Raw genomic sequence first — 16,475 nt, forward strand, 5'->3', positions numbered from 1 at the left:
TACAAAAAAGTCTGATATAAAACTCCTCAATTTTCTTTCATTTAATCATAACTAAAATTCTACAACATTGGGTAGGTAAACACATTTTTTGGTGGAGGGAAAAAGTGAAGCAGAAGACAATAGATTGTCAATGTTTACCTTAGCAATTCTTCCTTAGCCGTTCGCTGCTGGAATGATTTCTAAAGCTAACAACAATAATGAAAACATTACCTTTGAGTTTCCGAAAAAGAAATAATCGATTAAATCTCAAGTGTGCGCATCGCTGTGCTTCCTGGTCAGGCTCCCAGCGTGTGGTAATCTCCTGGTTAGTTGCCAGAGTCCTCAAGGCTCTAGTCGTATAGCTTGAAATTCCTCAAGGATGATTGGTCAAAATGTCAACATTTGGAATAATTCAGTTTGATTAACGTGAATATCTTTGAAAACTGATAAATGGGGCTAAACATAATTTATAAATTCAAAATTGTGGAGATAGATACCTTAGGTTTCCATAGACATTTCCTTCTCAGTTTTCCAAGATAGATGAGACACATCACCTCTCAGAGAGTCAAAGACACTTGCATGTTACAGTAATAGAACTCTAAAATCAAAGAACAAAACGGTGACACAAAAGCAAAATGTCTTTTAAATTTTCAACAATTAATGTCTGGTTCATTCACAAGAGGGAAGCTTTTTGTTTTGTTTTGAAAATGGCTGTAGATGTTTTCAGAGGAGAGTTCTATAATCACTTTTCTGCAGAATAAACACCCTTCACTGAACCTGCCTGTTAGTACATTCAGCAGATGTAAAATAGTGAATGGACATTACACAAGGATTTGTATGGATGTGCACGTTGTAACCCTTTTTTCAAAGATGCTGATGTCTTCCTCCAATCAGTTATTTAAAGTCATCATTTTTATTGGAAATAGAAATGCCAGGTGGAGAACTATTGACTACATAGATTACACAGTACTTCCAACTTTAATAAAGTTGACTAAATAGTAACATGATTAGCGATTTATATTATTAGACATTTAGACTGAGAGAAACTTCATGCTACGGTAACAGGGAGAGAAGTCAAACTCAACTGATTTTACCTGCAGTGGGAGGGCTGTTACCTCAAGTGAAGCTTCGCCGTCATTCAGCCGGACTCCCAGGGACACTGTAGACACTGGGTGAGAGACTGGCACTCTACAGGAGCGGAAAGCCTCTCTCTCCCTCAGAACAGCTGGTGATTTCAAACTGCTGCACGTACACTTAGCAGCTCAACGGGCAACTTTAACAATGTGTTTTCAAATTTGTATTTCCACGGTGGTGAAGTATCCCATCATCACTGGACCTTGGCATAGTCAAAGCACACTGCCTATGTCTGCCAATTATTGACCTTTCTAATGCATACACTGTTTTCTTCGTGATTTCTGCAAGTGGTACCAATGTTTTCTGCCCTTTGCTCGCACCAACAGCTAAAGTCAACCTAGGAAATTAGGCCGAGCTGTTATCCTAAGGCAGCGGTTCTCAACCCGTGGGTCATGACCCCTTTGGGGGGGCCAAACCCCCTTTCGCAGTGGTCACCTGATTCATAACAGTAGCAAAATTATAGTTATAAAATAGCAATTGAAATAATGTTATGGTTGGGAGGTCACCACAACATGAGGAACTGTATGAAAGGGTCGTGGCATGAGGAAGCTTGGGAACCAGTGCCCTCGAGTTGTCTGCCTGAGCGAGTATCCTAGTTTTCTGCTTGAGCTGTACTTGAAGTAACATTTGACTTGACTAGCGTTATTTTGAGGAGTTTGAAATTCAGAATGATGAAACACTCATTGTATGCTCTGATTTTAAATTGACATAATATTTCAAGAGAACAAATGCCGATTATGAATTCTCCTATTCGTAAATTAAGGAGAAAAGACACCCTACGCATTTCTGGAGAATTATTGTAAAGATGCTTTATTTTACTAGCCTGAAACAGAGAGGTGAAATCTGCCAGAGTGTTATCTTTATCCTTGCCTCCTCTTTTCATGATTGACCCTTACCTTGTTTATATCATCATGCTTTAACACATATGTATCTACTTATATGATACCAGGAATAATAAATGTCATATATACAAGGATAACAGGGGGGGAAAAAGCTCCACAATGAAACTTTCGTACCCATTTTCCCGAAGACTTCTAAAATAAGTCAACCCTCTGAAAGTTATCTAGATAGAAAAGACGCTGAGATAAACATACGTGGAAGGAGAAGACCTAAACATACTGTCTCCCCAACTTTGGGTCCTTGCACAAGATACCTCTCTGTCCCTTGTGGAGGAGAGTCCAACATTTCTCATACAAGTACATATTGTTTACTACTTTCATTCATTTTAGGCAATTAAAATTTATTAGGCCTTTCTTGAGTGCCAAGTATTGTGCTAGTTTCCAGGGACTTGACAGCAAATAAAAAAAGAGATTTCCCCTTTTCATGAAGTAGAAGTTCTAGAAATAAGCAAGAAAGCAAACAAACTGATTCTAGGGATCAAAATAGCAATATGCACAAGTACCACAAGGACATCCATTTAATTATTTCATAAAGTTATGTTCACTTTCTATGCAATAAGCACAATCCTTAGGATAGCATGCCGAGGAAGATATTCATGATGATACCCATTTTACAGATAAAAAACACATAATAGGCTACTATAAGAAACTGGTAATAATAATAACAAATAATAATACTTGCACAATTAAAGGTAATGTAAGAAACAGAAGGGAGAATCTAGTGCCTATTCCCTCAACTGCTCTGCAATACTGACTTTCCGATACTGGGAGTCTCCTCAAAATAACCATTTGATAGTATACCAGGAGTTCTTTCCGATGCCAAAGTATTGCATAATGGAGCTTCAAAGATAAACTGGCTAACCTGGCTCTATTTTATATGAGAAAGTTGTTGGAACATCTTCCCTCTTAAAGTATAGGATATGGTATAATTTTTTAAAATCTTTTTATTGGGGCCTCGTACAATTCTTATCCCAGTCCATACATGCATCCATTGTGTCAAGCACATTTGTACATTTGTTGCCCTCATCATTCTCAAAATATTTGCTTTCTACTTGAGCCTTTGCTTTTAATAATAAATCAATAATATACTATTAGGAAATCATACACAAATATCTTGAATTTTATATTTCATAAAGTTAGTACTGCTATATAAACTACTTGTAAAACACATTATTTGCTAAATGCTTTTGATTAAAAATTCAGTTGCTTGATGTTTTCAAAAGTTTAAAATAGTTTACAAAAACAGAAACAAAAAATTACCTTCTATGTCCAGCTTTCAGAAAGAATAGCATCTGGTGTCTTACAGGCTTGTTTTAAAGCAAGTAAGTTGTCAACTGTCTGTTCAGAAAAAGCACACCAGCCAGCCATTATGATCAAAGAATTGTTAATAGGACAATCAAACACCAGAGAGGGAGATTCTATTGAAGTTTAAACCTGGTGCACCCGTTTTACAGAAGGCTGTGGAGGACGATGGAAGCCCAAATTCAACTGACTGAGTTCTTGCGTGGACTATAGGTTTATAGTCTCCACTGGAGTTCCTAGGCCCATTGAGCAAGCATATAAACTCTTGCCCCAGATAGAGTGCGCTGGGATGCAGATGACTGAAGATATAGTTAGGGTCAAATTTGACATCCTACCATGTGATTTTCCTTTTAACCCATTTGCAACTTGCTCTAAATTTTATTATATTATGTTATAGTTGTCATTGAAGTTCTTCTTTTATCCTGGTCGTCTGTTTTTGTTTAATCTTCTTTGTTCTTCCTAGAACAGCTTTCTTTATATCACACTTGGCATCTAAAAACCTACGGAGACAGCAACTGGATTACGTTTAATAGGGTTATGACAGGGGGACTTGGTGGGAAAAGGACAGCTAGTAATCATGGATTCAAGAAGGAAGAAAATGTTCTGAAACTGATTGGCGTGATGAAAGCATGACTCTCTTTAACATACGTAAACATTAAATTGTAAGACATGTGACAAATGTCAATAAAGCTGTTAAAATAAAGAACTACCTTAAAATGGTTATCCTACATCATTTATTATCAAAACTAAATATCAAAGCAGTACCCTGACTGGTGATACAAATTTACTAGAAATTTAGACTTTCAAGCAGTTTGTTGTAAGAAATAATGTTGGAACTGCTTTTCACAATAAATAAATAAAATAAATAAAAAGACAAAATACTTTGTTGTTTAAAATGAAAAACTATAGCTTATAGGAATAAAATAAATATATGGACCCAAAGAAGTCTAATTTCTAAGTAATCTGTACTTCAATTGAGGGAAATGTAATTTTATATACCACAAAAGGATTTTTGTTAGATATTTTTGAAGACATATTTTTCAGTAAAATTTTTTTAAATAAAGGGAAAGTTTTATTAATTCATGATCAATGAGTTAAATTCTTAGTTTATGAACCAATAATCTTCTCTCAGCTATTTAAATTTGGAGAATAAATAATTGCCATTAAAGGCATCAGAATATTTACTTACATCAATTACAAGTATTACACATTCATGTAAGATTCATTTTCCAAAAGCCTGGGATAATAGTTAAATATTAAATTCACCCTGGTGGCACATAGTTATGCATTACGCAGTGATCCTCTGGCCTGCAGTTCAGAAATAGCAGCCACTCTACCTGAGAAAGATGAGGCTTTCTACTCCCATGGAGTTATAGACTTGGGAACTCCCAGGACCAGTTCTACCCTGTCATGTAGAGTCACTAGGAGTCAGTATTGATTCAGTGGCAGTAGTTAGTTTTGAGACTAATACTATGAAATAATTAAAGGTGAGTTTTTCATTTCATAAATTGGTTAAAAAAGAATACATAATTTTATCTTGAATATTAAAGTTACTTGGTTACTTTTAACAAAGTATTTTTGAAGTTCACACATCAAAATATGATCATTTATGTAAAATTTCCTAAATAACATTTTTTGATGCTTGGTAAGGTATCAGAATTGATCCATGATTATTTAAACTAAGTAGATGTTTACTGTGTCCAATATTATCATTGATTTGAATTTCTATAATATTCCATGTACATTCATTAGCAGAATAATGTATTTCTTTGATTAGCCACTGATTAAACTGGTTTGATTGTAAGCAACCAAATGTTGAAATTAGACCAGGTCTTTGTCTCATGACCAGTAAATCATCACTTATTAAAAAGTCAAAGAAACCAAACCCAGGGCCATTGAGTCAATTTGTAATCATAGCTACCCTACCTTGCTAGCAAGACTTAGCTCAACATGTGCTCTGGATCCTTTACTAGAAAAAACTTATATTAATTACTAAATAAACCAGTGCCATTGATTCACTTCTGACTCACAGTTACCCAATTTAGGTTTTACTGAATGCAAATTCTTAGCAAGCAGCCGGATGGCTCATTTTTCAGTTGAACATCTAGCCCACAGCATCACCAGGGTAACTGAAGTACTTAATAATCTCCCATCCCAGCATCTCACGCATCTCCCATCCCTGTCATCACTGACATATAGCCCTGTATCCTCATGGTAGCCTTGTTCCAGCAATGGGCTAATATTGTCTCGTTACTTCTTGGCAAGAAAAAAAAAAAAGCAGACCCACTTACTGCCAAGATAGGCTTGGGCCAAGGGCCTCTTCAATTTGGGCTCTTCTGTATTCTGCTAGCATAAAAACTGAGATTGTGTTTATCTGCTTACTCTTGACCTTCTATCCCTTTAGTGGTGAATGAAAGATCATTCTTACATGTAAGAAACAAGGAAACAATAGACATTTGTAACCTAAGCCAATCCCCCAATGTAAATTTTGCTCGGGAGCCCTGGTGGTGGGGCGGCTCCATGGGAGACAGACTGGGCTTTCTACTCCCATAAAAAGTTACCCACCGTCTTGGAAACCCACCAGGGTCACTCTGAGTCAGCATTGGCTGACCCTCAGTGGGGTTTTGTTGTTTTGTTTTGTTCATAATTCTGGATTTGGACCTTTAGAAAGAAAACCCCCTCTATTGTGTCAAGCCATCCCATCTAGGTAATAGTTCTTTTGTGTCTGTTGGAGAACCGGAAACCCCCCCCATACTGAATGATCCCACGCTAGGCCTCACTGTGTGTAAGTCAAGAAACCCATGTTGAAGCCCATTCATGTTTTCAGTTGCTGACCAATGTGACTCATTCAACTCCATGTATGACATTACCTTGGTCCTGTACCAACTTCAAAATCCTTGATACTTTTGAGTGTATTATTGTGTTTATCATGTCAATTAATCTCATTGGAGGATACCCTTATTTTTGCTAATTCTCTGCTTGCATGTTTAGGCCTATGTACCTCCAAATCAAAAAATAATATACTTTTATTTTGAAAAACTGCCATCTGTTTGGCTACGTGGATTTTCCCAGTAAATGTTTGTAGCTAAGGTTATAAAACTGAAAGTGAGCATGTGGACAATGAAAGTATCCAAATGTGTATTTAGTCCCAGATGATTGATATGCATTCCCGTATGTGTTAGGAATGGTGCTGTGCATCCTTAGGAGTGAGTGCATATTTGTTGGGGGAGGAGGGGCATTAGGGGACTGGGAATTTTAATTAAAAAATGTAAAGAAGCATTTCCAAATAATCAAGCATTTAATAGAAGATCTTCAGTATTAGATCAAGTATATAATATGTGAAATGTATATAACTATATATATATATAAAGACATAACTACACGTATCAGTATATAGTAAAAGGGAAAGGACACATGGGCGAAGGTTAACTTTTCGTATGGAAATGGTCGCATGAGCTATGGTAGCAATGCCTTCAGTTATATTAAGTTCTAACTGCGTTTAAAGCAAAACCTCTTCGTTCATTTTCTGTCATCTTATATTTATCTACTTTCCAGGAAGCATCGCCATTATTGTGCCTCTTGTCCTCTTGGTGACTTTGATGACCACCTTAGTCATTGGTTTAGTGCTCTGTAAAAGAAAAAGAAGGTAATAGACAACATTCATGTAATGTCAATCAGAGAATTGCATGAATATGAATTTAGTTTCTTAATTTCTTAAATCATGATTTAACTATATACATACTTTAAAACCTTATTGTAAAACTGCTTAATACCACTATTTTATTCTAATGACTGTAATTTAGACAACCTTTTTGTTATATTGATAGAATGACTCTGTTAATTTATTTCAGCAAAACAAACAGTATCATAAAATATTTAAATTTCTATAGAATTTTACAAGTGCAGTAGCCCTTCCATGAAACGGTCATGGTCTCTGAGGAACATCTTATTAAATTAATCAATGAGTGAATTCAACTACCATAAGTAATAATATACATATACACACATATAAATATATACATACATGCATACATATGTGCAAGAGTAGGTAAAAGAAACTATTGCTACTAGATTTCCAGTTCATACATTCATCAGTATATTCCAAGCAAGACATGCTTAGAACATATGTCTGCCATCAGTGGGTGGCTCCCGACAGGCTCTCTCTAGTCTCTTAGTCGCCTTCCAAAACACCAAGCTAGCTACGGAGCAGTGGCATAGTGGTCACCCTTGGGCCTGTGATTCCCCCCCAAACCAAACTCATTGCCATCGAGAATTGGTGTAGAACTCCCTGCCACCCTATAGGAGAGGATGGACTGTCCTGGCAGTTTCCGAGCCTGTAATTCTTTATGGAAGTACAAAGCTGCATCTTCCTCCCTCAGAGCACTTGTTTCTTCAAACTGCTAACCTTATGGTTACCATCCCCATATGTGACCACAATGCCACCAGGGCTCCTTAGGGGACTTACAAAAATCCAATCAAAACAGTGGCTCCTGAGGGAATATGTTGAGCCAATTAAATTTGGGCAGCGAGGTCAGTTAAGAAGGTTAGAGCGACTGCTTTTTGGGATTCCCCCAGGAATACCTTGATCTATTTTCTTGAAGGGCACAGAATGATCCCAAGAACTTATTATTAAACTTATGAAAATTGAAAACTGCATTGGTGAAAAAATGGCCAAAATTATCGCCCTGAGAGCAGCAACGGTTAACCTAAGAGAATTCCACGGGAAACCTGCCCATCCAGTCTAATGCCCGTATCTTCCTCCTCTGGATAGGTCTATATTCCTAAAATCCATAGGTTGGTAAAACAAACATGATCTGCATCCATAGCAGTTGGTGAAACTGTCACTTTTGTTTTATCTGATGTAAACGGAAGGGTATAACCTCCGAACTGTGGAGAATGAGAAAGATGGAAACCCCGTTACAGAACTCTAACGACCCAGATAGAGCACATGTTGAGAAACAATAGGTTCATATTCCTATTTACTGTGTCACAATGATTTATGTAATTTCATAGAAACAGATTTTAGTGACCCCTATGTGATAAAGCCTGTGGATTGTCTTTATAATTTACACACTTGTTTATCTCTAACTAGATGCATCACTAGGTTGATATGCAGTTGTAAATTTCTAGGTAGAGTAGTTTTCTGCACAATTATCCAGGAGGAGAAGGAGCGTGGTAGCTCAGTACTTAAATGATTAAAACAGGACTCTTGTATTGTGAACTGAGGACTGAAAATATTCGAATGAATAATTTGTTTATTACTAGTTTGTTAATGGTGTCTCCCATAAAGGGCAAAAGTAGGGTTTAACAAGATAACTGAATAGTAAATATTGAATTTCTTCTCATGCAATATTAGCTATTTAATATAAATATACCTATTTGTAACCATCAAATTTACATATTTGATTGTCAAATTTAAAGTATAAAATTGCTAATAAATTTATGATTTTTGACCATTTATGACTTGATAACTTGTCTTTTTCAAATGTATTTTATTTACAAATGTTCATATTAATAATCTGATGTACCTATAAATCTTGTAATTTCATTGCTTCATTGTATATGAAGTAGAATTAAGACACTTTCATATTTTCTAGGACAAAAACAATTCGAAGGCAACCCATTATCAATGGAGGAATAAATTTAGAAATCGGCAATCCGTCATATAACATGTACGAGGTGGATCATGATCATAACGATGGAGGACTTTTGGATCCCAGTTTTATAGTAGATCCAACAAAGGTACATCTCTCACAAAACTAGACAAAGGCATGGACATTCTTGAGTCATTTCTCTGTCATATAATTTTGAATTTCATCATGATTTTCTTTGTCTCAAGATACAGGAAGAGATTTAGGATGCCCTGGGTTTAAAGCCTCTGATCAAGAAAAATCAAGTAAAACCCTGGACCTCATAAATTAATATAGTGTGCCTAAGCCAACACAGGCTTAAATAATAAGCAACAGCAAATACTTGTTATTTATTCAATTATTTCATAAGCATGCTGAGTGTACTTAAAATACTGTCTCATTCATACGTGTTAGGGCATTATTAGTCCCTCCAAATATTCAGTCCAGTGTAAAAAGTTAGCTCATTTCTTTTTTCAATATTAAAAATAGCAAAGTATGTTTGTCTAAGTAAGTACTTAATTTTAATAGTGTCCCTTCTTTTGAAGAGCCAGCTTAGCTATGCCCTAATATTTGAGTTTAATCAGATTACCTTTTAGAAATATATTTCTATTTGATATTATACGCTTGCTATGGTAGAGTAGTGGCTACACGATGGCCTGTGACCCTCATGGTCTCTAGACAGAAAGACTGGGCTTTCTACTCCTGTAAAGAGGGACTGTCTAGGAAACCCACAGGGCTCACTAAGAGTCAGCATTGACTCAGTAGCAGTGGGCTGCTTTTAGTTTGGGGTATTAACATGAAGCATATCCTTGATACATATAGCTTATGAATCTATAGTTCTTTAAAGTCTCTGCTAGTTCTTATCATTGTATGCTAAGGTTGGCATGATTTAAGACTAATATATGTTATGCAATTATCCAGATGAGTTAACCTTAAATATTCATTTCATTGAGTTACCTAGACATTTTATATTATAATTTTAGGACATTTTACTCTTTACTTTGAATGAGCATTTGCTAGAAAATATTTCACAGCTTTTATCATTTATTGAACATTTTTACATTAAAGGTACTTTCCCCAAAATTCATTTTTTATTTGGTAAATAACAGTTATGCTCAATCTATTGTCATATATATTTACTATTATAGCAACGATTTCTTCTGCACCACACGTTCACCCAGTTCTGGATCTTTGACGATACTTTCTATGCCTGAAATTGATTCATCAACTATTTATTTCTATAAAAAGAAACCAATTGTTGCATGGATGAATTTTATACCATTAGAACACATTGTAATCTTGTTTTGTTTCACTTTTCCCTTAGAAGGGAAGTTTTATGGTTACTAATATTTACCGATTTAGTAACTACCTCTTACATCTAAACTTTTGCATAAAATAAATTCTGGTTACCTTCATATATATATTCTCTACTTGAAATTTTAAAAAATGTATTGAGAGACTATATAAATTAAAAGACTACATGATTGTTTAATAATCTATTGTGAAGACACATTCAAAATTCATTGCTCAAATTCTTTGTATTTGTTTTAGGGATAAAATACTGTATGCATAATTATCAAAGAAAACTAATGAAGACAAACTTCATGCAGTTTTCATATGCTGAGATTATTTTCCCATTATACTAATTTTTGAATACTTACAGTGAATAATTTTATGTATACATTTAGTTGTGTTTTAATTTTAATTCTTCTAAGAAGAAAATATGAAGTACCTTTAAATATATTTTCATATTCTTAGCACACAATACTCAAAAAGTATTTATTTTCCCTTCTGTTGACTGCTAAAATGTGACATGATAGACTGATTCAGTCTAGTTCCTGATATTTTAAAAACAGAAGTACATGTTTTTACCTAAGACGCAATGCATGAAGCAGTCTTGAGAGGCATGGATGACTGTGAAGAGACGAGGCCCACGTGGGAGCAGTCTTAATCATCAAATACATCTTAGAGTTGAAATACGCACTGTCTTGTGATTTGATGTGATGTATATATCATGTGGTTCAATATAATTGCATTACATATGAATAAGTTTTTTGTTGAAAAATGTATTTTTATTATTTTCAAAATGGATGAAATTTATCCTCTCATTAGTGATATTGTATAATTAAAGTAATTAAAATAGTTCATAAAGTCAATAGAATCATTTGACTAGAAAAATATGTAAATAATCTTTTGAAGGATAGAAAAAGAAGGAATCAATATTTAATGATTTGATTCCAAATCCTTACATGGATTGTTTCCAATATTTTCCAAATGAAAATCTTGTGGAAGAGAATGAAGAGGCAATATTGAGTTGATTTTACATTAAGAATGTGTTTTAAAGCGTTTGGGTCCAAACTTTATGATTGTTCATGGTTAAGAGTGAATAGAAAAGAGTTTTATATGTATATATTTCTCTATATATCTGTGAACACTTCCATATGAATAAATGTTGCCTAATTTTTATTACTTTCGATGGAAATGCATGAATATGAGTATACTAGATTTGCTACTTCTGCCATCAGACCCAAGCAGGGTTATAAATTGCACTTATTTGGAGACTTAGCAAATCCGTATAATTGCTAATTAGTATGTCTGAGACGCTGGTATCTGATTTCCAAAAACTCAGGTACATTTGTTTTGATATATCAACTTTAAAATTTTATTTTTTCTTATAAATATTGAAAACAGCTATACTCTTTCTTTCATGATAAGCAGTCAGATGCGGAAGTGTCCAGAGCAGGTCATTGTCAGAATTCTTAATGTGATGCAACATTAATTAGAGAGGCTGACACATTTTTCACACTAGAGTGAACAAAGATATTATTTCTTTGTGGAGGATGAAATTAAATAAGCAAACAAGAATAGTAAGTTCTAGGAACGTGGCATGTGTACTAATGAGCTGAACAGAATAGAAGCGTCTACCAAGAAGGCAAAAATCCAATATTAACCTTTTTGTTTCTTTCTTTTGTCATGTGTGAAGCCTAACATGAATACACAGAGTGCATGCCAGGTCTAAAGAGGGGTGTTTGTATGATGATTTTTAATAACTCATAATGAGACTATGTCAATGACCAATAAGATTGCATGATGTCATATCAGAAACTAAAACTCTCTGTTTACATGCAGACTAGGTATAGAGGGGGAGGGGCCAGTGCTTTCAAGCCACCCCACACCGTGCCGCCCATCTACCTAAACTCTGATTTGAAAGGACCACTAACTGCTGGGGTGAGAGAAGAGATTCATTACTCCATATCCATCCCATCTCAAATGCTGGTTAGGACAGCTAGGCAGAGATTCGTTTATCATTGAGTTTTCATCAGTCTGCAATTCAATGCAGCATTCCCATCGAGTGCTAGTATTGTGCGACGGGCCTGTGCCTCTCATAGAACACAGCAAACCACTCCATCCTTTTAGACAAGCTACTAGGTGGACATAGACCTTCTACTCCATTGGAAAATAGTATAGCCCCAGGAGGAGAATCATGCAATAGTTTATGGAAAGTATTTCAAAAGGAACTTTTATGGCCAGAAATTTAAGCAAAAGGATATCCACAGAGATTTGTTTAATTTTAGCAATTTCCCTGTTGAGAAGCTTTATTTACTAGATACAAGTTTGATGTGCTTTTCATTAAAAACATATTTTACAATGTGGCATCATATTGGAAAATTGGAAAAGATCAAATTAAACATTTTTTATATAAAAATTAAATGGCTGGGGCTCAAAGAAAGATCCTCCATCTGAAATTGCATGGTTCATTTTAGGCCAAAGAATTCCTAAGGATGACTACTCCCTCCCCTGAACCACTCCCAGAAACTGCTTTTCATTCTCATTTGTTGGCATGTTTGTGTCATTTGCATGACTGAAATTGTATAATATTTCTTTATTGTACTGCTAGTGAAACAAAAAGCAAAATAAAACACAAGAAAATGCATTTTAGAGTTACACGGCATGTCTGAAAGTAAGGAACATTATATAAACCATATTTCTCACTTTTTCTTCAAAGTGCAAAAAATATCTATGAAACTTCTCATGATTGTGTTTATCATAATCTATAGAATGAGTCAAACATATTTCCAATAGGTATGCATGGGTTATTTGAAGCAAAAATATTATTCTTGGTCTAAAAGGCTACTTCAGCAATGTAAGTTTGTTTTTAAATTTTGGGGGGGTTCCTTGTTTTTAACCTCATGCTGAAAAAGTGTAACCACCGGGCAATTACATAACTTTCTATGAATATTTCACTTTGCCAATGATAAGCTATCTACTGAAACTCTAGGAATTTAGTTTAACTGCTTATGCTTTTCAATGAATTCTCAATGAAAATAATTTTCTCAAAAGCATGTTTAGGTTTCTCCTATTATATCAAAGGCCGCTCAGGTTCACAAGTTACCTGAAAAATCAGAAATTATGTTTTCATCTGATTCCCATTTCATACAAAATCTACTAAAGCCTGTACATATAGCATTTGATGTACAGTTAGATATTTATCCCTTAGTAAATTAAATGTATTCCATATAAGCATTCTTATGATTAAAGAAAGGCTAGACATTCTAAAAATAACTAATTAGTGGGTTCAAGACCGCTAGTAACATATTGTTTTCTCCTCTTTTCTTCTTTAGCCAGCAAATTACTCCAATCCAGTGTATGCAAAATTATATATGGATGGGCAAAACTGTCGAAACTCCTTAGGAAGTGTTGATGAAAGGAAAGAATTGCTTCCAAAGAAAATAGAAATTGGAATAAGAGAGACAGTGGCATAATCGGCAACCCTTTTATATGCTGTATAAATGTATAAAATATCAGGATTACTTTTGTATGTTCCAACAGTATTATACTTGTGTTGGCATCAGCATTACCTCCTTCGTTTTTCTCCCTCCCCTTCTGTCCCCTCCCTGGTTAATTGTTTTCTGGCTTTTATTTTTTTGCTGATGACTCTTGATTGACCATTTGTATGGTATTTTTATGAAAAAAGAACTGCACTACAGTACAATTTACAATGATGCTGCTGATAGGACACACCTTTGAATTTGTTAATATTAAAAACAATGTATTCCTTTGTAGTGTGAATATAAACGATCTCTTTTATATGGACTTTTGGGGTTCTACTTCACAAAGAGGATCTTGGCACTTTTTCATGATACAGTCTGGAAGCTGTCATATAACACTCTTATTTTTTTGGTTAAATGGATGGAAAAATTAATGATCAGTTCTCTTCTTTGTGCCCAGTAAAACTGATCCAGACTGCTGAAAATCGATAGCCCTCACAAGTTCAGCATTACCAGCTTTGAATTTAGCCTTAGATTACCAAATGATAGACAAGATTTTTGAGGAAAACCTTTCAAAACATATAAAATTAATAATTTGCATGAACAGATAACTGCTGTTTTGCAAAACCTCATAGTCTCTACGTGATATACCAAATATATATGCCCCATAATCAATAGTTATATTTAGTGGTAGAATATAACACAAATAGCTCCCAAAGTGAAAAGATCAACTCTTGTGGGATAAGACTTTTTACTCTCCTTCAACCAGAGACAACAGCCCAGTCAAGAGCACAAAAGGGCACTCATTTGGGTTCTCACAGTTTAGGTATTCCTTCCTAGTCATATGCAATTTGTGGAAGATTAGCCCAAATTTTTACCATACTGAAACTAAAGAGTGATATAGAAGCACACAAAGTTATGAGAAGTTCAATTATACAGAGTCATTCTCTTTGTTGGGTCTAAGGGAAGAGGCAAACCGGCCCTTTGGGTCTAGAGACGATGGTGAATATTTTCAAGATACAATATGATTAATCCATTATTTGGCCTCCCCTACATATACTCCAAAAGAACCGTCTTATTGGGATAGAACAGCCAACATGCCCACAATCCAAGGTGGAGCGTAGTAAAATGTGATCACAGTCACTCTGGTACACTGGTTCCTTTTGATTATGCAAGCACGTGGACACCACTCACTTTTACTTTATTTTTCTTCAGATTTTATTGAAAGAAATACAATGGATTTAAGCTGTGTAAAAAAAAGAATAGCTTTTTTATACAAATATCTTTAAAGGCACAAAAGATGTATTCACAAGGTGTGGAGGGCTTTTTTTGTCCCTCCTATAGACATGGCTGACGTTGAGCGGTCAGAGTATAAGCCTGACAGATGAAATATGTTTGTGGTTGCTCTTTATCCCTTTGTACAAGCATTAAAAAGAAAAAAATGGAGAAAAAGCTGTTTTATAAAGAATTTTTTTGTTGTACTATGTGCATGCATACTACCTATTTCTAAACTTTGCCATATTGAGGCCTTTATAAACTATTGATTTATGTAATCCTAGTGCAATTTTGCTTGAACAATGTTATGCATATCATAAACCTTTTCAGGTTCTGGTTTAAGTACATTTTTTAAATTGAACAGTATTTTTCATTTTGGTTATAATAGTCATTTTGCCTATGTTTCTACAATGAAGTGTTAAATACTTTATAAAAATTGTTGACTGGCTTATTTAAATGAAATTCTACATATTTAAGTGCCTGTGTTGGGTAGTTTTTGAAACAAGCAAGTTTCACCCATTCCTGAGTATAAATATCACTAGAAAATTAAATCATGAACACAGGGAATTTTTGTTATATTTCTAGCACACACTCCCTATTGAACTGAACCAAAGCTCTTTCTGCTTTTTCCTAATCTCAGGAGAAAAAAACTCAAATTCCACAAGACACTAATTAGACATTATTCTGAGAGTGGATTGGTCATTGTTAAACCTTCTTGGGGCATCTGATTAGAAACTGCAATTGTAAGAGAGTTTTAATTCGTTACAATGTCTTTGAGTTATAAGATGGGATTTCAAAAAGTTTGTGGAAAATGTAATTAAAAGACAACGCAATATTCCCACCAAATTTTGGAAGCCCCCTCACATTATCTGACCGATTTCTTTTAAGTCAGGGCGTTTTGTGAGCGGCCAGAATCATTATTTGCAAAACCCACAGCTTGGAACGATCTTAAAATCTTTTGTGACCTCTGATCAGTAGCATGTTGTGCTCTTAGGTGCGGTGGAATAGGTTCTGACTCGGTGACTCTACAACAGAACCAAATACTACTTGGTCCTGTGCACCCTCACAATCAGTTTTATATTTGAGACATTGTTGCGGCCAGTGTGCTAATCCATCTCCACGAGGGTCTTCCTGTTCTTCGCTGACCCTCTGCTTTCCCGAGCACGACCTCCCTTTTCAGGGCTGCTGCTCTCTGCACATTTCCAAATGATGTGAGCCAAATCTTGCTCTCCTTGTATCTAAGGAGAATTCTATATGTACCCTCGTGGTTGTTGTTGTTGTTCTGGAAATCCAGGATACTTTCAATATTCTTACCAAGTGCCATGATACCAGTGCACCGATTCTTCCGCAGCCTCCCTTTGCATTGTCCAATTGTCACATTCAGGAGAGTTGGGGGAAACTACCATGACGCGAGTCAGGTGCACATTAGTCTTCAAACCCTGTAAAAAGCTTTTGTTGTTGCAGATTTTACTCAATGCAATCCAATA

General features: G+C 35.2%; 1 protein-coding gene across 1 annotated transcript in view; it reads left to right on the forward strand.

Moving 5' to 3' along the window:
* LRP1B (LDL receptor related protein 1B) overlaps positions 1 to 13,707 on the forward strand; it is a 1,653,255-nt gene extending 1,639,548 nt beyond the window's left edge. The window contains exons 88-91 of the mRNA XM_075529151.1: positions 6,870 to 6,960; positions 8,912 to 9,056; positions 12,074 to 12,172; positions 13,567 to 13,707. Coding sequence (XP_075385266.1) covers positions 6,870 to 6,960; positions 8,912 to 9,056; positions 12,074 to 12,172; positions 13,567 to 13,707 — 476 coding nt within the window. The remainder of the gene's footprint in view (positions 1 to 6,869; positions 6,961 to 8,911; positions 9,057 to 12,073; positions 12,173 to 13,566) is intronic.
* The last annotated feature ends 2,768 nt before the right edge of the window (positions 13,708 to 16,475 follow it).

The sequence above is a fragment of the Tenrec ecaudatus genome, chromosome 13 (assembly GCF_050624435.1).
Source record: "Tenrec ecaudatus isolate mTenEca1 chromosome 13, mTenEca1.hap1, whole genome shotgun sequence".
Classification (NCBI taxonomy): domain Eukaryota; kingdom Metazoa; phylum Chordata; class Mammalia; order Afrosoricida; family Tenrecidae; genus Tenrec; species Tenrec ecaudatus.